A 22,244-nucleotide genomic window follows, 5' to 3' on the forward strand; every position below is an offset into this window, starting at 1 on the left:
TTGTATAATGAGGCTCTGAGGAATTAGATCGTTTGTTCACCCTGTACCAATCTTGTATAAGTTTGATTTTTTGTTACTTTGAATATTCAGGTGCAGCAGACTTGGGGTAAAGTTCAGGTCCTGCCTGAATGTCATCAGGAATCAGGGGAGATACCGAGTGTAGAGGATTGTGCAAACCCCATTGTGGATTGTGTGGTGGTGTTAAACACCTCGGGGTGGCCCACAGAGAACAGCTGGAACCAGGTCCAGGAAGAGATGTTCAAATTCTTTCTTTTGCCCCTCAGTCACATCTGGAGCTCACAGAAGGGTCTGGTAGGGCACAGAAGGTGCCCTGTGGAGCAGCACCAGTGCAGCAGCAGCACAGGGAGCGGGAAGAGTTCGGCAGGTGTCACTGGATAGGAAGAACAGAAGAAACCAGTGGCTGGTTTCTTTATGTTCGGCCACTGTGGTGTCCCCTGGCAGCGGGCACAGCTCTGCCCGGGACCCGGGGGTACCCCCGCCCACTGCCGGGCTGCCCTGGCCAGGAACGCCCTGAGGGATGGAAAACCCCGGGTTTCACCTGCCCGGAGCCTCCTCCGGGCCGGGTCAGAGGCACCGGGCTGTCCTGGGCCCGGCTCACCCTGCCCGGCACCTGCGGGGCTGTGCCGGGTCCCTGCCTTCCTGCCTGCGGGCTGCGGATGCGCTGGAAACGCGGTGGAAACGCGATGGAAACGCGATGGAAACGCGGGGCTGCAGCTCCCTCTGCTGCAGGAACATCCCCGGGCTGTGCTGCGCTGCGAGCAGCAGCGGCTGCCCCGGGCCGGGTCCCTGCAGGGTGGGGATGCGGTGCGATTGTGGGGTTCCTGCAGGGTGCAGATGCGGTGCAGATGCAGGGGCGATGTGGCGCAGATGCAGTGGCGATGTGGTGGAGATGCGAGGTCCCTGCAGGGTGCAGATGTGTTGCAGATGTGGTGCAGATGCAGTGCAGACGCGGTGCAGACGCGGTGCAGGTGTGATGCAGATGAGGTGCAGATGTGTTGCAGATGCGTTGCAGGTGCGATGCAGGTGCGATGCAGATGTGATGCAGACACGGTGCAGATGTGTTGCAGGTGCAGTGCAGATGTGTTGCAGATGGGTGCAGGTGCGGTGCAGGTGCGGTGCAGGTGCAGTGCAGGTGTGGTGCAGATGTGTTGCAGATGTGTTGCAGGTGCGTTGCAGATGCGTTGCAGGTGCGGTGCAGGTGTGTTGCAGATGTTTCCCTGTGCTTCCCCCCAGTTCCAGGTGTCACTCCCTGTTTCCCTGTGCTTTCCCCCCAGTTCCAGGTGCCACTCCCTGTTTCCCTGTGCTTGCCCCCAAGAGCTGCCCCAATTCCATGTGGCACTCCCTGTTTCCCTGTGCTTTCCCACCAGTTCCAGCTGTCACTCCGTTTCCCTGTGCTTCCCCCCAGTTCCAGGTGCCACTCCCTGTTTCCCTGTGCTTTCCCCCCAGTTCCAGGTGCCACTCCCTGTTTCCCTGTGCTTTCCCTCCAGTTCCAGCTGTCACTCCCTGTTTCCATGTCCCAGGGTTTGTGTGTGTGGGAGCAGCATCCTGCTTGGGCCAGCCAGCTGATGGGAGCAGCTCCTTTAGCTCAATTTTGTCATTTTTCAGTCATTCCTGCACTCCAGGCCTTTGGAGTGAAGCTTCTTTGTGGAACATCCATATTTTACCACTTCACCATGAAAATGGGTGTGAACTCCATCATCTCCAGTGGTGGTGTGTCTGAACCTCAGCTGTCATTTCTTCAGCCCTTTGAAGGGTGACTGAAGGCAGAACTTCGCTCCTTTAGTGCAGGCTGTGAGCAAGAGCTGTGCTTTTTGTGACTCATATCTATTTATTTTTCTTTGTACATGCAGTTATCTTGCATATTTCTGGTGCCAGGCTTTCTGCTCAAGGCAGCTGAGCAAGAACAGAGACATTTAGAGTGGATAAGTTGTATCACCAGTATAAATTTTCAGGTAATTAAGTGAGATCAAGAAAAACAAACCAGAAATGCAAGCTGGAAAATGGGTCCCTATTCTGTGCCAGGAGTCCTGGCAATGCATAAAGGCAAGGAGAGATGTTGCAATAACCTGATGCTCAACAGCACCAAACTGGGGCAGGAATCCAAACAAATGGGAAAATGGTTGGTGGTGGTTCTTGTCACACCTGATCCACTTTCCTGGATGTCCAGTATCCATTTTCCTGGGTGTCCATTCTCCATTTTCCTGGACGTCCATTGTCCATTTTCCTGGGTGTCCGTTCTCCATTTTCCTGGATGTCCAGTATCCATTTTCCTGGGTGTCCATGCTCCACTTTCCTGGACGTCCATTCTCCATTTTCCTGGACGTCCATTGTCCATTTTCCTGGGTGTCCATGCTCCATTTTCCTGGATGTCCATGCTCCATTTTCCTGGATGTCCGTTCTCCATTTTCCTGGGTGTCCATGCTCCATTTTCCTGGATGTCCAGTATCCATTTTCCTGGATGTCCAGTATCCATTTTCCTGGATGTCCAGTATCCATTTTCCTGGGTGTCCATGCTCCACTTTCCTGGACGTCCATTGTCCATTTTCCTGGGTGTCCATGCTCCATTTTCCTGGGTGTCCATGCTCCATTTTCCTGGATGTCCATGCTCCACTTTCCTGGGTGTCCATTATCCATTTTCCTGGGTGTTCATGCTCCATTTTCCTGGATGTCCATGCTCCACTTTCCTGGATGTCCAGTATCCATTTTCCTGGACGTCCATTGTCCATTTTCCTGAGTGTCCATGCTCCACTTTCCTGGGTGTCCAATATCCATTTTCCTGGGTGTCCATGCTCCATTCTCCTGGACGTCCATTGTCCATTTTCCTGGATGTCCATGCTCCACTTTCCTGGATGTCCAGTATCCATTTTCCTGGTGTCCATGCTCCACTTTCCTGGGTGTCCATTATCCATTTTCCTGGGTGTTCATGCTCCATTTTCCTGGGTGTCCATTCTCCTGTGTCCCTTCTCCCTCTGCTGGAAGAGAGAGCTGAGCAGTGCCAGAGCCTGGGACCAGGTCATGCACTGGGACCAACTCCACAGGAGTTTCCACTTTCAGCAGGGAAAATCTTTCCGTATTCCCAATTGCAACTTGCTTTGTCCTTAATTTTGGGGGGGTTTATTTATTATTTCCTAAATAAATTCAGTTAAGTAGTAAGGATTTCCCTATTTTGGAAAATCTCAGGGCCTCTTCCAAATTCTGTTATAATTAGTTCAAGACTATCTCCAACTGTTTTCCTGAGAGGAAACCTTTCCTTGGCTGCGGGAATGTTGGCTCCAGTTCCCTGGAATCCTTTAGCAGTGTGATATCTGCTGACAGGATGCAGGTTTTGGAGTGATTGCTCCAGGCTTTAGCAGAGCAAGATCTGGGTCTGGGAGCCATTTCTGGCACTGCTGCCTGTTCTGGGAGCTGTGTCAGAGATTGGGTGCCTTGATTCCAGGGGCTGAACTTTGGCTCCAGAAGTTGTTTTGATGTTCTCACTCTGCTTTCAGGGACATTATCCTGTGTTTGAGGAGGTAAAAATAGAACAAAAGCTGCTCAGGATTGTGAGGAAGGACTAAACTCCATCCCTCAGGGCTGCACAAGGCAGTGGTGCAGCACAGAGCTGTCTGCCCAGCCCTCACTGAGCCCAGCTTTTGGCACAGGTGGCTGTATGTGATGAGATCAATGTTTCTTTAATTGTTCTGTTTTAAGTTGATGCCAGCCTCACTTTCTGAACTCAGGGAAGTTTTTGTGAACTTTTTCACACAGGTGAAAATGAGGAGCCATGAACTGGGCACTCCTGAATGGTTACAAAAGCAGCAAATGAGGTGCATATGAGCAGAATGAAAGTTCAGATTCTTCAATGTTGTCATGTGAGACCCTGTAAAGCTCTGATTTTCTTCCTTTGATCATACCAGAACCTCCTCTCACACACTCCAAATTCTTCTGTAACTTTGTCAGAACAATCCCCCTTGAAATCCCAACAAGCACAGATGTTCAGGCAGATTTCAGAGTGAGAATGAATAATGAAAGTTCATTATGTTCTACAATGTCCCATTTGGAGCAGCCAGCTTGTTCTGAGCACTGGTGTGAGCTGCAGTGGGCTCTGGGGCTCTCTGACCGGGCTGTGGTTCAGGAGACAGCCACGGATGCTCCTTCCCTCCGCTCTTTGTGATGGACAGGGAAAGGTTTCCTGCCTGGGAAGGTGCCCGAGGTCTCTGCATTCAGCACAGGCTGGGACTGCCAGGGCTGACAGAAGAGCTGTAAAACTTCTCCTCCAGTGGCCTCAGGTGGCAATGCTGATTCCTGTTCCAGGGGATCCCATTCCCATGCAGAAGCTGTGGCTTCAGGCAGCCCCTGTCCCTGCCATCAGTGTCTGTCTGTCCCTGCCATCAGTGTCTGTCTGTCCCCTGTCCCTGGCATCAGTGTCTGTCTGTCCCCTGTCCTGTCATCAGTGTCTGTCTGTCCCCTGTCCCTGCCATCAGTGTCTGTTCCCTGTCCCTACCATCAGTGTCTGTCTGTCCCTGTCAGTGTCTGTCTGTCCCCTGTCCCTGCCATCAGTGTCTGTCTGTCCCTGCCATCAGTGTCTGTCTGTCCCTGTCAGTGTCTGTCTGTCCCCTGTCCCTGCCATCAGTGTCTGTCTGTCCCTGCCATCAGTGTCTGTCTGTCCCTGTCAGTGTCTGTCTGTCCCCTGTCCCTGCCATCAGTGTCTGTCTGTCCCCTGTCCTGTCATCAGTGTCTGTCTGTCCCCTGTCCCTGCCATCAGTGTCTGTCTGTCCCTGTCAGTGTCTGTCTGTCCCTGCCACCAGTGTCTGTCCCCTCGTGCAGTGCCCTCGTGTGCCCATGGCAGCTCTGCCTCTGGCTGTGCTCACCCTGAGTGCATCAGGTCTGGAAACAGATCACACAAAATGATCCATTATGGGAAAATGAGTGTGGGGGAAGTTGAGAAGAAGGAAAAATTTCCCCTTCTATTGTTCCCACCCTAATCCAAGCCCTCCTTGGGTGTGGTGGTGATGTAGAGAGACTCCCTTGCCTGCTGCCATCCAGCATCCTTGAACAGCAAGGAAAGAAGGAAATATCCATGGAAATGACTTCATTGTTCCCTATCCTTGGTGTAAGGACAGTAATTTTATTGTTGAGCTTGGAGAGTGCAGTTTATAAAGGCAGGGTGTGTTTTCTCCTGGGAGCACAGTAAATGAGTGAAGGATCTCTCTTTCAGTTTTCCTTAGCACATTGTGGAAATTGGAATTTTCCTGCCGTGGGTTTTGCTGGGCAGGGCGGTGCAGGGGAGCAGGGTGGGCAGCAGGGCTGGGCAGCAGCTCCTCTCTGTGTGCAGATCCTCGCAGGGCAGCTCTCAGGATGTGAAGGGCCCACCGAGGCCAGGCTGGGGCAGGAGGGACCCCTGCTCCTCCAGGGCAAAGGCTCTGCTGCCAGCCCTGGCCGCAGGCTCTGCTCCCTGCACTGCACCGTTCCTGCTGCTCTTTACTGCAGCCTCCTCGCCCCCTGCGCTCGCGCTGGGACAACGTGTGCACCCTCTGTGCCTTTGGGAAGCCACCGGCTCCAGGGTTTTGGATCCTGATATCATCTCCACTGGAATTCGGCTCAGCCATTTTGCTTCCCTTTTCTACTTCAGTGTCTTTTCTCTTACATGTCTTCCTAACATTTATACAGACCAATGTTCACTGTCTGCTCGTGGCAGACATTTATACAGACCAATTTATACATTTATACAGACCAATTCATAAATTTATACATTTATACAGACTAATTTATACATTTATACACACCAATTTATACATTTATACAGTGTTCATTGTCTGCTCATGGCAGACATTTATACAGACCAATTTATACCTTTATACAGACCAATTTATACATTCATACAGACCAGTTTATACATTCATACAGACCAGTTTATACATTTATACAGACCAGTTTATACATTTATACAGACCAGTTTATACATTAATACAGACCAATTTATACATTTATACAGACCAATTTATACATTCATATAGACCAGTTTATACATTTATACAGACCAGTTTATACATTCATACAGACCAGTTTATACATTTATACAGACCAGTTTATACATTCATACAGACCAATTTATACATTCATATAGACCAGTTTATACATTTATACAGACCAATTTATACATTTATACAGACCAGTTTATACATTCATACAGACCAGTTTATACATTCATACAGACCAATATTCACTGTCTGCTCATGGTTGCAGTGCTGCACTTGCACCAAGTGCCCAAGGAGCCCCACAGGGAGCTGCTGCTCTGCTCATCATTTGCTGCTTGATTAAAATGTTTTCAATGGAAGATAAGCAGGCATTTAGGATTCCTACTACATCTGTAAGTGGCCTTGGCAATGCTCAGGGATAAATGCATCCTGTGCTTAAGCAGTTCACAGTTACCATTGTCATGGTGACCTTTGCTGTTGTCCTCATTCAAATCTGGCAGGAGATAAAGGGTGGAACATTTCTGAGAAGCAGAGGAGAGTGAAAAAAGCTCATTAATATTTCACTGAGGAGTGGTGAATGAAATCACACAGTTACTCCCATGAATTTTCTTATCAGCAGACAAAATGGAGTGGAGGGATCGTGGCACTGGCAGACATTTCTTGCAGGAAGAATTCAGTTCTGCCTCCTGTTTGAACAGATTTGAAGGGTTTAAGAGACGTGTTCTCATTGAACAGGGAGCTGCGCCAGACTTGACCAGCTCCCAGTTCTCCCAGCTGCTGAAGGTTAGAGATACCCAGTGAGTGATACCAGAACACTGCCTTAAGATCTTTGTTCTGTTTTAATTGAAATCGAGGACTGAAGGGAGGCTGGGCATTGGCAAGGAAATAGGAAATGTACTGTCTCAAAATAGGATAGCAGAGAGGACACTGCTAGGGGCTCAAAGCCCAGTGATATCTCCACTGTGAAAAGGCTTCTGCAGGTCTTTCAGAGGCACTGATATATGAGACATTAAAATAATAACAGAATCTGATTCAGGAGCCAGCTCCATTTCAGAACTGTGGTACTGGACATCAGGCCCTCGTGGAGTGCTGGCACAGGGGTGAATAATACAAAATCTGTAATAAAAGCACTGGTAAAATGGACAGGAAAACAAAATTACTGCACCTCTCCCTATGACATAAATCTATTTTCTGTCCTCTAGGGCTTGTTTTCTGCCATTTGTGAGAAAGAAAGGCCCATTTTGCCATCTAATGCAGCTTGCTCCAAATGAGTTTCAATTTTCTCTAGACTAGGAAATTTTTTGCAGGTCCTAACAACTTCAGGAATTCCAGCAGTAAAGGCTTTTGATGGGATTCTCCAATTTAGGCTCAGGGTCTAACAGTAATCTTTTTTTCCAGGCCCAATGCATCTGGCAGCATCTGGGCATGTAATCCTGGGGAAAAAAGGGTTCCTGGTGATTAAAAATAATGCCAGAACCCCAGCACCCCACCCCAGAAATAAAGCCATCATTTTGGGCTTGGACTTAACACTTTATCTCTCAGGTTAACAACTGTAAGCTAAAGAAAGTTGCATATTTGCATTCATTTTTGCTCATATAGCAGTGAAGTTAAATTTAGTTTGTAAAAAAACCTCACAAAAATACTATGTGTGCATACAAATCAGGCTGTTTTGTGAAGCTCAGTAAACACAAAGGAAGCAGCATTTTAATCCAAATGAGGAATTGCATCCTAATCACCTCTGAGCACATGCATATTGCATAAGTGCATGTTCTGCAAAGCAAACGCTGTGTAAGGGGCTGCTGATCCTCAGCTCTCTGAGCACTGGCCAGGCTGGCTCTGCATAAACCCAGCCTAAGGGAGCCCTGCTCGCTCATGGCTGTGGGGATGTTGGATAAAATAAACCAGAGCAGCAGCCGTGGTGCGGGGAGCGACGCTGGGGAAGAGGGAACAGGAAAGCCTTATCAATGTGATTGTCTGGCAAAAGATTTGAGAATATGGAAACTATGAGTGAGATTGAAATGAAAGCAAGCTCTGAGATCCATCAGTTACTGAACAACTGGAAAACAATGGTGTGGCCAGCTGAAGGTGATCCCCTTTGGATGGAACAACACCCTCTGCTTGCAGACAGGCCTAAGGGTCAGAGCAGACCCTACAGCTTGGCAGAAGGGGCCCAAAGAGGAGTTTGTAGGGTTTAAAATGGAACACAGGATGGTGATGTAATGATTCTTATAGGCTGTGTGTAAATGCTGTAGGATTTGTGTATTGTACTAGATTGGTTAGTGGGAATCAGAATATCCAACACAGAAGAAGATTTATTGTATTGGAACAGGAACCTTGCTCTCTTAGCTCTTGCCCCTTTTACTCTCTTACCTTTTTACTCTCTTATGCTTTGGCTCTCTTGCCTTTTTTACTCTCTCACCCTCTCATCCTCTCTCCCCCTCTCTTCTCTGGGGCCTGCTCCAGCTGTGCCTGGCAGCTCCCAGCAGGGCCCAGCACCCAGGCCCTTTGCAATAACCCCAAGTTCCACAGCCAGAAGAAGATTTATTGTATTGTAATGAGAACCCTGCTCTCTCATCCTCTTTCCCACTCTCTTTATCTCTCTCCCTCTCTCAGTCCTGCTCTGAGCTGTGCCTGGCAGCTCCCAGCAGGGCCCAGCACCCAGGCCCTTTGCAATAACCCCAAGTTCCAGACCTGGCCCCGGAGATCTCTGCTCTCCATCCATCCTGCCCGTGCCACCCCCGATGCTCCGGCAGAGCAGCACAGAGCTCTCTGCTGCCAGAGCTGCTCCCTGACCGTGTCTGGGCAGGGCTGAGCTCTCAGGCCCTGCTTGTTCCCAGGTGATGCTCCAGGAGGGGCTGGGTGTCCCCAGGAGGAGGGGACCGGCTGTCCCAGGGATGGGGACACTGCTTTACCAGCTGTGACACTGAGGGACTCCACTTCCCTGTGCACACAGAGCCCAGCTTGTCACCAGCCCCAGGGAATAAGATGAACGCATGAATTGAAAAGATTCAGTGTTTGAAAACACTCTGCCTTCTTCTCAAGCATGATTTCTTTTCTCTTTCTCTGAAACCTTCATCTCTGGGGCAGTGAGCCATGGTTTCCATCTAGACTGATGGAGGAAGGGGGTTGTGGCAGGGCTTTCCATGCTGACACACTCTGTCCAGCCTGGGCTGGCCCTCAGCCTGGCTCCTGCAGTCTGTCACCATCTGAGTCTCAGAAACCACACATCAGAGAGGCTGGAACTGTCCCTGCAGCTGCAAGGCTGTTTGCTAAGTGTGATTTTATCATCTTTGGGACGTTTTCCCTCACAATTTCATTAAAATATTCATGAGTTCTTTCTCTCGACTGGAATCATTAATAAATAGTTGATGTCAGAGGCATAGCCCTGCACTTCCTTTCTGGATGGATCTTTCAATATTCCACACGTTCCCAATGTGACACCTCCTGATCAGGGTGCAGAGCTCTGCCTTGTCAGGTGTTCCTGCCCTGAGCATCCCCTCCTCAGACACACGAGGGACTCTGACCCTGCCAGGGCACTTCCCAAGGCACAGATTCCCAGCAACTTCAGCGGGCGGCAGCCCTGGAGCCTGGGCTGAAGGTTCCCCATCAAATGCAGGGTGTAGGTAAGAGCAGTGCTAACCAGCACTGTTCTTACACAAGCTCCTGGTTCTCTAGAGGCAGAATTTGGTTCCAGAGCTTTCAATCTGTCATTAAAACTCAATTTGATCACAACTCCTGGGGCTGAATTTCCCAATGTGCTTCCTCTGCCTCCTTTGGAGCTGGGTGGGAGAGAAGGTGATGGGGAAGTAAAGGTGGAGCAATGAGGGGCTGAGACAACCCACAGCAGAGCTCCTGGGCATGCACAGCAGGCAGGGAAATGTGCAGCTTTACACATGGCTCTTGCAGCCATTAATTTTATCTTTATTGGAGAAAGTCCCATGTACACAGCCGATTTTCTGCTGCTTCCAGATGGGGTCACAGCTGGGTCACTCCAAGCATATGCCCTCTTCTATTTTATTCCCTCCCTTCAGAAAGGGATCACTGTTTCCTCAGTTTGGATTCTCTGTTTAACCCTCCCTGTGCAGTTTCCCACAGTGGTGTGGTGTTGCAGACTGCACAGCACTGGCTTTTCTCCCACATGCCAGCGACATTTGGGAGCCTCCCCAGCAGGAGTGGCTCCTGAGCAGTGTGGCATGGCTGGGTTTGCTCAGGGCCAGGTGTGACCTCACTGACTCTCTGGGTTTCAGGTGTTCCACTGCGGCTGCAGCACCACAGCAAGCCCAGAATCACTCACCCGCCTCCTGCTGCCCCATGAGCTGCACTCCCAGCCTGCTGGGCTCTGTGTGAAGGGGGGCCAGAGGGGAGGTCCCATCTCGATGGATCTTCTCTTTGGGACCATTCCTGAGCGGGGAGAATTCACAGCAGGATAAGGAATAAATCCAGGAGCAGTGAAGGACAGCTCTGGCGTGGGGATGTTGCATGTGCAGGGATGGCAGGGAAGGAGAGAACAGGCACTGAGGAGCCTGCAGCTCCCTGCCTGCCTGGCACTGCCCTGGCGTGCCCCACACACACAGGGGTGCCTCCTCCTGCCTCCAGGCCTCTGCACCACCACTGCCCGTGCCTTTCTGTGCCATTCCACTCTCCCTGTTTCCTTAGAAAAACCGGGACACAGGGCGCAGTGATAACTGGAGGAAATCCCACCATGTTGTAAGTTATGATAAAAGCTGCCACAGGGAGTAGCAAGGTGCAGTTCAGATCACAGACACGCTGTGTGAGAAGAAAAACTGAAGTAATAAGTCACCTGCCTTGAACGAGCAAGGCAATAAAAGTGCCTTTCTTCCCAAGAGCACTGATGAACATTCCCTTGCAAACACAAACGGGGGCACAGGACGGGCTGCTCTGCCCGCAGCGCCGAGAGCTGCGGGGAGGCAGAGGAAGGAAGCAGGGCAGGGACGTGGGTGAGGAGGAGGATCTGAGGGACCCTGCGGGGAGTTCCTTGCTCCCTGCAGTCGGGCCAGGTGCCTGTGACGGCTGAGGGCACAGCAGAGCAGCTTCTCAGCACCACCTGATGAGGCTCGGGGTGGGGTCGTGCGAGGAATGAAGGCTTTCAGAGCGGCCACGGGCAGATGCCAGCGTGCTGCCTCAGTGCCACAGCTCCCTGCCGTCCCCGAACGGTGTCCGGGAGCATCCGTGTGCCCGAGCGGGAGTGGGAATGCCGCAGGGAGAGCAGAGCCCGTCCTGCATCCGCCCATCCTGCCCCAGGGAGCACGGGCACTGCAGGCGGGGTGCGAGCGCGGAGCCGCTGGGCACTGCCGGCAGGGACAGCCCGGGCTGACACCCTGGGCAGTGACACCCTGGGCAGTGACACCCTGGGCTGACATGCTAGGCTTCCATCCGGGGCTGACATCGTGGGCTGATAGTCCGGGCTGACACCCTGGGCTGACATGCTAGGCTGACATCCTGGGCTGCCATCCCGGGCTGACACCCTGGGCTGATATCCCGGGCTGACACCCTGGGCTGATATCCCGGGCTTACACCCTGGGCTGATATCCCGGGCTTACACCCTGGGCTGGTATCCCGGGCTGACATCCTGGGCAGTGACACCCTGGGCTGCCATCCCGGGCTGCCATCAGCCGGCAGCGCTCGGCGGAGGTGTGGCTTGGCGGGGCCGCTGATGCTGCCGCTCAGCCGGGAGGGGCCGGGCTGGCAGCGTCCCTGCTCCCTCCTGCGGGCACGGCTGCTCCCGCTCCCTCCTGCGGGCACCGCTCCTCTCCCGCTCCCTCCTGCGGGCACGGCTGCTCCCGCTCCATCCTGCGGGCACGGCTGCTCCCGCTCCCTCCTGCGGGCACCGCTCCTCTCCCGCTCCATCCTGCGGGCACGGCTGCTCCCGCTCCATCCTGCTGGCACCGCTCCTCTCCCGCTCCCTCCTGCGGGCACGGCTGCTCCCGCTCCCTCCTGCGGGCACCGCTCCTCTCCCGCTCCATCCTGCGGGCACCGCTCCTCTCCCGCTCCCTCCTGCGGGCACGGCTGCTCCCGCTCCCTCCTGCGGGCACCGCTCCTCTCCCGCTCCATCCTGCGGGCACGGCTGCTCCCGCTCCCTCCTGCGGGCACGGCTGCTCCCGCTCCCTCCTGCGGGCACCGCTCCTCTCCTGCTCCATCCTGCTGGCACCGCTCCTCTCCTGCTCCATCCTGCTGGCACCGCTCCTCTCCTGCTCCATCCTGCTGGCACCGCTCCTCTCCTGCTCCATCCTGCTGGCACCGCTCCTCTCCCGCTCCCTCCTGCGGGCACCGCTCCTCTCCCGCTCCCTCCTGCGGACACGGCTGCTCCCGCTCCCTCCTGCGGGCACCGCTCCTCTCCCGCTCCCTCCTGCGGGCACCGCTCCTCTCCCGCTCCATCCTGCCGGCTCCTCCCGGTCCATCCTGCGGGCACGGCTGCTCCCGCTCCCTCCTGCCGGCTCCGCTCCTCCCGCCGCAGCTCCGGCAGCTCCCGCAGCCTCTCCCGATGCTGCTCTGGCTGCCCCAGCCCCGGCAGGGCCGTGCTCTGCCCGCCGCAGCCGCGCTCGGCAGTGGGGCAGTGCCTGCCATCCGGCACAGGGACACCCGAGCAGCCCCAGTTCACCACCTGACAGCACCGAAACGATTTTGAAGAATTCAATTTTTTTTTTTTCCAGCACCTTTGCTGCTTCATTGTTGCCTGGCTTTTTGAGCATGAGTTCTGGTCATTAGGGGTGCTGCCACCGGAATATTTCTTCATCAGATGCTACAGAAGAGAGTCTAGGAAAACAAAGAAACTTGTGATGTGGAGCTGACAGTTCTGGTTTCAGCTGGTGACAACTTGCAGAATCAGTGAGAAGGCAAAGGACAAAATGCCCAGGACAATGTCGGTGACTCCTGGTAATTTGTCACTCAATGGGACGAGCTTCTCGACTGAGCATCACAGCATTATGGACAAGCCCAGTGAGCAGAGAACTTGGAATGTCTTTCTGTTCTGCTTGACTTTTGCCATTGCACTCCCAGCCCTTCTGGGCAGCATTTATTCACTAGTTTCCCTGCTGAAACTGCAGACCAAGAGCACGGTTTCGATGCTTGTGACCTCTTTGGCAGCAGATGATCTGATCAGCATCGTGCCAGTGATTATTTTCATGCTCATGCAGTGGTCAAGCGAAGTCCTGCCCCAGCCTCTGTGCACGACCTCAGCGTTTTTGTACTTATTCCAGGGCATTTCTAGCAACCTGAAAGGGTCTCTTATAGTTTCTTACAACTTCTACACCCTCAGCACGCCCGGGACACTGAGCTGCAGCTCCTCCAAGCGCCGTGTGAGTGTGGTATGGGCCATCCTCAGCATCTGGACTGCCAGCCTGCTGCTGTGCACTTTGCCTCTCTGTGGCTGGGGCAGGTACATCCCCACGTCCTGGGGCTGCTTTGCCGACTGTGCCAGCTCCTACATCCTGTTGGTGTTGGTTGTGTACTCGCTGTGCTTCTCCCTCCTGGCCGTGCTGGCCGTTCCCGTCTCGCTGCAGCTGCTGTGCTCGGGGGAGCCCCAGCTGCTGCACCCCGAGCAGGGCTCTGGGGGCTGCAGCTGCCCTGGGGCTCCGTGGGGCTGCGGGGCCCCTCCGCTGCCACTGCCGGAGCCGGGGGACAGACCCCGGGAGCCTCGCCCAGCCTCGGAGGCGCTGTTTGGGAAGGGTGTGGCTGAGAGCGGCGCACAGAGCTGGAGCTCCACCGTGGGCTTGGCCCAGAAACGATTCTCGCTGATCCTGGCACTGACCAAAGTCCTTCTCTGGCTGCCAATGATGGTAAATTCTCAGATGGCTTCACTTTCCAATGCTCACTTACATTTCAGTGGGACATCACCTGTGGGCCATGGATTGGAACAGAAGAACAGTGGCCATTGCAGCTGTTCCTCGTAGGGTAGTTGAGCCAGCAGAGGTCCTCTCCAGCAGGTCTGTGTCACTGCATGAGTTTCACTGGAGCCCAGTGTGTTTGGCAGAGCCTGGTTCATGGCTCTGACGCTCTCCCATCACATCATTCATGTCATGGGAACACCGGGGCAGTAAGGTCCCCCTTGGGTACTGCCAGCTGTGGGACAGGGCTTGCTCAGCAGTCTGGGCTGGGAATTGAGCTAAGGGCTCCTCTGTCCTGTCCTCTGAGATGCATCCTTTGGGTTAAAAAAGAGGAGTTTGGCAGGAAAATGCAGTTTGGTGGCACCTTTGTAAACGCTGTAGTGCTGGGGCGGGAGGGAGCGCTGCTGTGGGCATGTGTGTGTGTTTGGGGACAGAAACCTGAGAAAGGGATCTGCTGGGAGCAGGGAACATGGGGCTCCTCGGTGCCACACAGGACTGGCTGGCACTGGCAGCTGCTCACTGGTGCTCAGCATCTACATTTAGCTTCAGTGAGGGTTTTTCTGAGAAATGCAGCGTGAGAGGAGAGCAGTCAGTGTGTTTCCTCTGCTACCTGTTGGAGCCAGAAGCTGTCCTCAGCCAACACTAATGACAGTCTGTGTCCTACAGGGGTGTCATATCCACAGCGAGATGTTCTCCTTGGTCCTGGAAGCATCTCCTGCGCCCAAAGTGATTTACATTTCCAAATGCTCTGCCTTTCAGATACAGATGGCTGTCCAGTACGCCACTGGGCTGCAGAGCCTTTCCTTTGAGGCTCTGAGCTTGCTGCTGACCGTGCTGGCTGCTGCAGTCACCCCCGTGTTTGTGCTGTCCCAGCACTGGCTCCACCTGCCCTGCGGCTGCGTCATCAACTGCAGGAGGAGCTCCTATGCAGTGTCTGCACCAGGGGCCAAAAGTAAGTGTGGAAGGGTTCTTGGTGTGACAGAGGTAGCCACACCTGTCCTGGGAACCTTCTTGGCATCCTCTAGAGCCCTGTTTTTGCTTGGGCTTTGTGTAAAAATAGCTGGAGGAACAGAGGGGGACAGGTGGAAGAGACCCACAGGGATCATCTGGTCTCAACTGCAAATGTTAAGGGCTAAATATTTCTGAGGATGTGGGAGTTGTTTCCCATTCTCTGGAGTGAAAATCCTCTACCATCAGTGGACGAATTCCTGACATTCCCTGCTTGTTCAGGGAGAAAGAACTCCTGAATGTTAGAGAAAAGCCTCAGTGCATGTCTTTCACTTGCTTTAAACACCATCCAGGTGCAGAATGGCTTGTGCTGCCCCTGCTGCCCTTCTAGCCACTTTCCCACAGAGAACAACTGCAGTTCATCTAGAAGGCAGCTCCTTCTCACAAGTCTTTCTTCTCAACAACTCCTTTTTTTAATGGAGGGAAAACTGCCTGTTTCCAGCAGGAGCTGGATAATTTATTGCATGTTTTAGCATGCCATTTGCATTGTGTTTGTAACCTCATTTTTCTTTTTGGTCCCAACTCCTAACACAGTTCCTTTCCTTCCTGCCTAGCCCAGCGTGGCGGTTTTGAGTTCAACCTGTCGTTCCAGCAGGGCTGTGGCATCTACAGGATATCCCTGGAGAGCCCTCCCCAGGCCAGCGGGGACGGCAAACCCTCGTCCCACCCCAGCCCGGTGGGCTCTGCCTGCGGGGAGCCGGGCAGAGGCAGGGACAGCCTGGGACAGACAGGGCCAGGGGCACCGGGACACGGCAGCAGCCCTGCCCCATTCCCTGAGGGACCAGAGTGGAGGCTGTGCCACCAGGAGAGCCACACGCCCGAGCTCTCAGACTGGGAGTGGTGCCGGAGCAGGTCCGAGAGGAACCCTCGGCAGGTAAAGGGGCAATCTGTTCTCTGCTGGTAGTAAGAGTTTCCTTATGAAATAGGAATGATTCTCACTGACAGTGATTCTTCTATGAGTCCCATTTTTATTTGGTAAAACTCATACGTGGCATTGAATAATGTTTAGTCACCACAGACGTATTTGCAGGTGTTGATCCTGCAATAATTTCTCACTTGTCTTCTTATTTGTGGGGTTTTCTTATTTTGTGTGCACCTGCATGGTTTGTATATGGTAAGAAGTAAGTATGAATGATGTTACTTTATCTTAATGAATAGGAAGTTTCTCTCCAAAAGCTGACATTTTCCTGAGAATTCTCCTGTGGAATTCAGTGGCCATTGGGCATTGCAGCAGGTGGGAGTGGGGTGAGAGCCCAGGTGAAGCCTGTGAGACAGGAGCTCTGGAAGGCTTCATTAGGAAGGGCTCTCTGGAAGTCACCTGCTCCAAGCAGGATGATTTCAGGGCCAGATCAGCTCGTGCTCAGCCTCTGCACATGCACAGGAGATGGATAAGGTGTATTTTCTATTCAAATATGGGCTTCTCTCTCCATCTGATAAACACAAGTTTATCATCTGAGTCACAGTAGGAATTTGGCTGATGTTTCAAATGGGACTGATCATCCCTTTCATAAAAAACCAATGCTCACACTCTTGCAGTGTGCAGAGATGAATTCCTGCACTTGGGGGCAAAAGGGAGTGATGACTCAGCCTGGTTTTAATCTACCAGTTCTTGCCAAGGCCTCATGTGCCATGTACAGCTTGGTTAATAAAGTCACTAGATCAGGTTCATAACTCCTTGCAGGACTTTACAGATGATGTTTAAAAAAAACCCCAAAATTCCTTTCCCCGTGTGCCCTGGTGCCAGTTCAGCTGCAGCCTTGGCACTGCAGCAGGTGTGAGCAGCTCTGTGTGAGCAGCTGGCAGCGGCTGCCTGGGGGTGTTTTATGTGCCCTGGGGCCTTGTATGGCCCTTTTGGACATACTCTTCCCTTCTTGCAATGCAAACAACCACAACTCATGCACTTCTGACACCTTCCCAGGTATAACCCACTGCCAGGCACTGAAGCTCCTGTGGGTAAGAGCTCCAGGCTTTGCAGTCACAGCTCTGCCTGCTTCTGACATTCAGCAGGAGCTGCCAGAGCTTCACAGCTGACATTTGCTTTGCAGCTGGGAAAGGGCAGAGCCTGAAACCCCTGCAAGCTGTGTAAAAATAACTTTAATGCATTGCTCAGGTTTATGTTGGATGAAAGATCAATTTGGGCCACACATTAATGAGTTGAAAACCATCTCCTTTATTCATCATGTCTGCAAGTCCCAAAGTCTAAGAAAAGTCACTCTGTTCTCATCACTCTGCATTTCCTACATGTGTTAAAGAAGGAGATTCCCCCAGCATTGATTTGCCACATCCTTCTGCAGGAAATCCAGGGGCTCTTCTGAGAGTCCATAAATACAGGGGTTCTTGTTTTTTCTCATCAAGAGGAGGAGCTGTAAGAGCTGACAGCAGGAGGGCATCAGCCATCCCCACAGATGTGGGATCAGCCAGTTTGATGGAGGTTGATGCTTGAAGAGCAGGTGCCAGGCAGGACCCAGGATGCCTTTGGCTCCCTCTGGAAGCTGTGGGCCTGGAGAGTGGCACTTCCTTGGGGTGACAGTAGTGACTGTGGAGCTGCTTGGCTCTTCTGTAAGTAAAGAGTTGCTCCATCAAAGTGTTTTCTCTGGAATAAAACTGGCATGAGAGAATGAGGCAGCAAGGTCCATATTGAATATATGATAGGATGGCTGTAATGGAGAGGGAGAGAGAAAATTGTACTTGTCATGTCCAACTCCTGCTCGGCTGCATTTTTGAAAAATACCTTTAACATCTCATAAAATACCCGTGTATCTCCCTTCCTAAAGAGATTGAGTGTAAATATGTCATGTCTTATTTTGTCTATGCTTCAGTGCCCTCAGGCAACAAAAACTTCCCAGGCTGGCAGTTTGTTCCAGGCTTGCTGATTATTTTTCTCTACCTCATCTGTGGGTTGCCTTGAGGAAACTCTTTGAAGAGGCTGCACAGGACCTATTTCTGTGCCCTGCAAGGAAAGAGAGGGGGAGGCTGTGCAAGTGACTTCACTGAGGCGGAGCAGTGCAGGCAGGAGTGTTTGACATGGGAAATGCCCAGCATGTCCCTGGCTGCAGGAGGGTTGTGAACGCTCCCTTGACCACCAGGCACAGCACAGAAGCTGAGTTAGGAATGGCCCTGGAGGTTTCCATTGCTGGTGGGGATCTGCAATTCCAGCCCTGCTGATGTGCTGAGCTCTGCCCAACGGGGCTCTTCCTGCCCAGCTGCTTGGAACGTGTTCCTGATTTCCAAAGGGGCTCCTGTGGCTGGAAAATCAATGGAACCTTTCCCTTCACCTTCTCCCCCTGCTCCAGAGGCGTGTGCCCTCTGCGTGGTGCTCCCTGCTGCAGCTCCAGGGCCTCTGGCTCTCTCTGGAGCTGCAGAGGAATGCTGAGAGCAGGGACGTGTGCCCAGGGGGGCAAGGCTGGACAGAGCTCCCACAGCCCTTCCCTGCAAGGTGTCCTCACCTTGGTGCTCTGTGCCCCTCCTGGTACTGACAGATACAAATCCTGCACCAGACTGGCAGTGGAAGTGCTGGGCTCAGCCCATCTCAGGTGAGCTTCTCTCTTCCTGCCATACCCCCTGGCTCTGCCTGTACTGCAGCCAGCCTCAAAAAAGGCAAATCATTGCAGAATTAATTTCACTGCAGCTAATTTGCACTCTTAGGGAAGTAGAAGGCTAAGCCTCTATTTTAAAACAAACAGAAAACTCATTGTCTCTGGAAAGGAGAAGCCAGGATCCTTACTGGAAACATTCTAAAAATAGACCTTTTCATCTCAAGACGTGTTTGACCAAAGTAATTAGGAATGCAAACTGCTCAGAGCTGTTTTACATTGCTGGGTTTCTGTTTGGGAAGGCAGCAGGGCCCAGGGGAGCAACAGGCACAGGGCACAAGCTCTTGGTGCAGAGCCCTGTCCCAGGCAGGAGCAGCCGAGTCCAGTGACCTGTGCCTCACTGGGGCACTGCTGGCACCCTGTGCTTTGCTGGCACTCCTGTGCTTCACCTGTGCCTCACCTGTGCCTCACTGGGGCACTGCTGGCACCCCTGTGCCTCACTGGGACACTGCTGGCACCCTGTGCTTTGCTGGCACTCCTGTGCTTCACCTGTGCCTCACCTGTGCTACACTGGGGCACTGCTGGCACCCTGTGCTTTGCTGGCACTCCTGTGCTTCACCTGTGCCTCACCTGTGCCTCACTGGGACACTGCTGGCACCCTGTGCTTTGCTGGCACTCCTGTGCTTCACCTGTGCCTCACCTGTGCTACACTGGGGCACTGCTGGCACCCCTGTGCCTCACTGGGGCACTGCTGGCACCCCTGTGCCTCACTGGGGCACTGCTGGCACCCTGTGCCTCACTGGGACACTGCTGGCACCCCTGTCTGCTCTTCCAGGGCCGGGGAAACCAGGAATTGGGAGGGACAGTCTACCAAGGACGGAACTAGTTGGTTCTGTCAGACACTGCAGAACCAGCTGGGATGGTGTCCCAGTGTCCCACGCAGCCCCAGCTGTGCTTTGACCATTTCCAAATGGAAATCTGAGTGTCAGAGCCTGTTCCAGCTGCTGTGGGCCTCAGGTACACCCAAGGCTTCCCTGTGGACAGTATCCTCCCTGGGGAATGCAGCCCAAACCCTGCTCAGGCAGCGGGAGCAGGACAGGAGCCTGCTCCTGACCCACAGGGATGCTGGGGGAGGCTTTGCCTTCCTGTCTTCTGTGAGCTCTGGAAGGTGGATGTGTAATTAAAGAATGAGGGATTTGCAGAGATTTCTCTGCTCAGAATACATCAGCATTCCGTAGGGAATGAGGACATTTGTGATTTATTTCACTGGGATTTTCTGGTCTTTGCTTTTGAAAAGTGCCTGTGCTGGTACATGGGGATCTCTGGTGAAATCCCTGTCCCAGATTCCAAAGCCAGGACACCCTCCAGGCATTGTGGGCAGGGGCTGCATGGGGGATGCCCTGGTGTGGGGAATCCTCTCCACAAACAGTGGAGCTTGGTGAGGAAAGGGCTGGGAGATGAAGGCAAACACTGAACTGCAGGGAACCCTGGGAGTGGGAGGCAAAATACCTCACAAGGTGTACCAGCAGAGTCTGGTTTGCTGTGGGTTCCTATGTACTGCATGGATGTGTCATGAGAAGCAAAAAGGGTAATTAATAATGGTATCAAGGACAAGATAAAGGTCACTTTCTGTTCTCATTAATAATAATTTATACTGAAAGTAATTCCAGTAATAATCAGTGCTACTTGGCTGTACCTAAACCCAGGATAAATGCATTTATCCCTCCCTTGGGCCCCATAACCATGGGTTTAGTCCCAGCACTTGTGTCCACAGTGCTCCCCAGAGCTCAGCATTGTGGTTTGCACTGACAAATGGATTCTGTACTTTAGAAACAGGTAAAGGTGTCTGGAATTGAACATTTCCACTGGAGCTGTTCAAGTGGGAAATGACAGCATTCAGTGTCTCCCTGGTTACTGACTGGGCAGTGACAGAGGAGGCTTGATGGGTCTTTTTCACTTTAACAGTAAATACTGATTTCTCCAGAGAAAGCTTGAGAAGACTTTCAGAAAGAGGCACTTTCAGAAAGTGATTGGAAATTTCTCATTCTCCAGACATGGAGTGCTCATTCCAGCAAGGGGAGATTGCTCATTCTCCCTCCAGGTGCCTCATGTTCAGTCTGGCAAATCAAAGAATTTGATTAAACTGGACATAACCTTGCACTGAAGGAATCAGCTTTTATTTAAACTCTGGTTTTCATATTCTGTAGATTTCACAGTCAGTCACAGGCACTTGGGACTTCATACACTAAGGTGTATAATACCACAAAAAACTTTTCACTACTCTTTCAAATCATAGATACTAGGTGTGTAAAATTCTGCAAGGAGCAGGCAGTAAGAGGAGTTAACAAGGGAGCAGAGTGGCTGATTGGTGCTGGATTTTGGGCAATGCCAGCACAGTGGCTGATTTTGCCAGATTTTGAGTAATCTCAGCACAGTGGGTTTGTGCTGGATTTTGGGTTATCTCAGCACAGTGGCTGATTTTGGTGGATTTTGGGTAATCTCAGCACAGTGGCTGATTGGTGCTGATTTTGGGCAATCTCAGCACAGTGGTTGATTTTGGTGGATTTTGGGTAATCTCAGCACAGTAACTGATTAGTGCTGGATTTTGGGCAATCAGCACTGGCCGATTTGTGCTGGATTTTGGGCAGTCTCAGCACAGTGGCTGATTGGTGCTGATTTTGGGCAATGTGGCTGATCTTGCCGGGTTTTGGGTAATCTCAGCACAGTGGCTGATCTTGCCGGGTTTTGGGCAGTCTCAGCACAGTGGCTGATTTTGCTGATTTTGGGCAATGTGGCTGATCTTGCCGGGTTTTGGGCAGTCTCAGCACAGTGGCTGATTTTGCTGATTTTGGGCAATGTGGCTGATCTTGCCGGGTTTTGGGCAATCTCAGCACGAACACTGTTGTTTCCCCGCAGCGCACGGGTGGAGCCCTGGCCGTGCCCCTCTGCGCCTTCCAGGGTACCGTGTCCCTGCAGGCTCCCGGCGGCAAAACGCTCTCCTTGTCCACGTACGAGGTGAGCTCCGAGGGGCAGCAGATCGCGCCCACGGCCAAGAAGATCGAGGTGTACCGCTCCAAGAGCGTCGGGCACGAGCCGAGCCCGGGCGAGCCCGGCTTCGCCGACACGAGCGTTAAGATTCACTTGGAGGTGCTGGAGATCTGCGACACCGCAGAGGCGCTGGACACCGTGTCCATCGTCAGCAGCATCAGCCAGTCCTCGGCGCACGCCCGCTCGCCCTCCCTGCGCTACTCCCGCAGGGAGAACCGGTTCGTGAGCTGCGAGCTGGGGGAAAGCGCCTCCTACTCCCTGCTGGTGCCGTCCAACAGCGACTTCAGCATCTCCATCCCGGACACGGTGGAGGCTCATCGGCGCAACAGCCAGCAGCAGCACTCGGCCAGGGCTGGCTACCAGGAGGAGATACAGCTGCTGAACAAAGCCTACCGAGAGCGGGAGGAGGCGGGCAGCGGCTGAAACAGGGGTTTAACCTGCACACCTCCGCTGCCCTGACAGGCAGTGCTGCGGTCTGGCACTTACCCGAGCAAATACCGTATCAGCTGGTTTTTTCCTATCAAGCAAATTTTGTTTAGGTGCACTGTTGAATCAATTCAAACTGTTAATGCTGTATCAAGGGGATAACAAATACTGAAGTGCTTTACAGCTTTCCACAGTGGATTTTAAGTTATTTGTTTATATACCTATTTATTTGAGGCACACGTGTGTCTAAAGGGAATCCGAAATAAAATCTTAAACCCCAGCTTTGGTGTTTGCCGGCACTGGGTGGCGTGTCTGCAGGGACCTGTGGAAAGGAGGCAGCAGCTCCACATGTGGGAGGTTACAGCAGCTTTCATTCACTTGCAGTCCTTGTCAACATCTAAATCGAC

At 52.7% G+C, this 22,244-nt stretch overlaps 1 protein-coding gene across 1 annotated transcript; it reads left to right on the forward strand.

Moving 5' to 3' along the window:
• Nucleotides 1-12,610: 12,610 nt before the first annotated feature.
• GPR149 (G protein-coupled receptor 149) lies at nt 12,611-22,117 on the forward strand. The gene is made up of 4 exons (XM_036388990.1): nt 12,611-13,774; nt 14,582-14,774; nt 15,385-15,704; nt 21,280-22,117. Exons 1-4 carry the CDS (start codon nt 12,845-12,847, stop codon nt 21,832-21,834), a joined length of 1,998 nt encoding a protein of 665 aa, XP_036244883.1. The 5' UTR covers nt 12,611-12,844; the 3' UTR covers nt 21,835-22,117.
• The last annotated feature ends 127 nt before the right edge of the window (nt 22,118-22,244 follow it).

This window comes from Molothrus ater, chromosome 10 (genome assembly GCF_012460135.2).
Source record: "Molothrus ater isolate BHLD 08-10-18 breed brown headed cowbird chromosome 10, BPBGC_Mater_1.1, whole genome shotgun sequence".
Classification (NCBI taxonomy): Eukaryota; Metazoa; Chordata; class Aves; order Passeriformes; family Icteridae; genus Molothrus; species Molothrus ater.

Coding starts and splice junctions, on each gene's coding strand:
- GPR149 (XM_036388990.1), top strand. CDS start 12,845: ATGCCCAGGACAATGTCGGTGACTCCTGGTAATTTGTCACTCAATGGG. Junction 14,775..15,384: donor GTCTGCACCAGGGGCCAAAA/GTAAGTGTGGAA, acceptor CTTCCTGCCTAG/CCCAGCGTGGCGGTTTTGAG. Junction 15,705..21,279: donor CCGAGAGGAACCCTCGGCAG/GTAAAGGGGCAA, acceptor GTTTCCCCGCAG/CGCACGGGTGGAGCCCTGGC.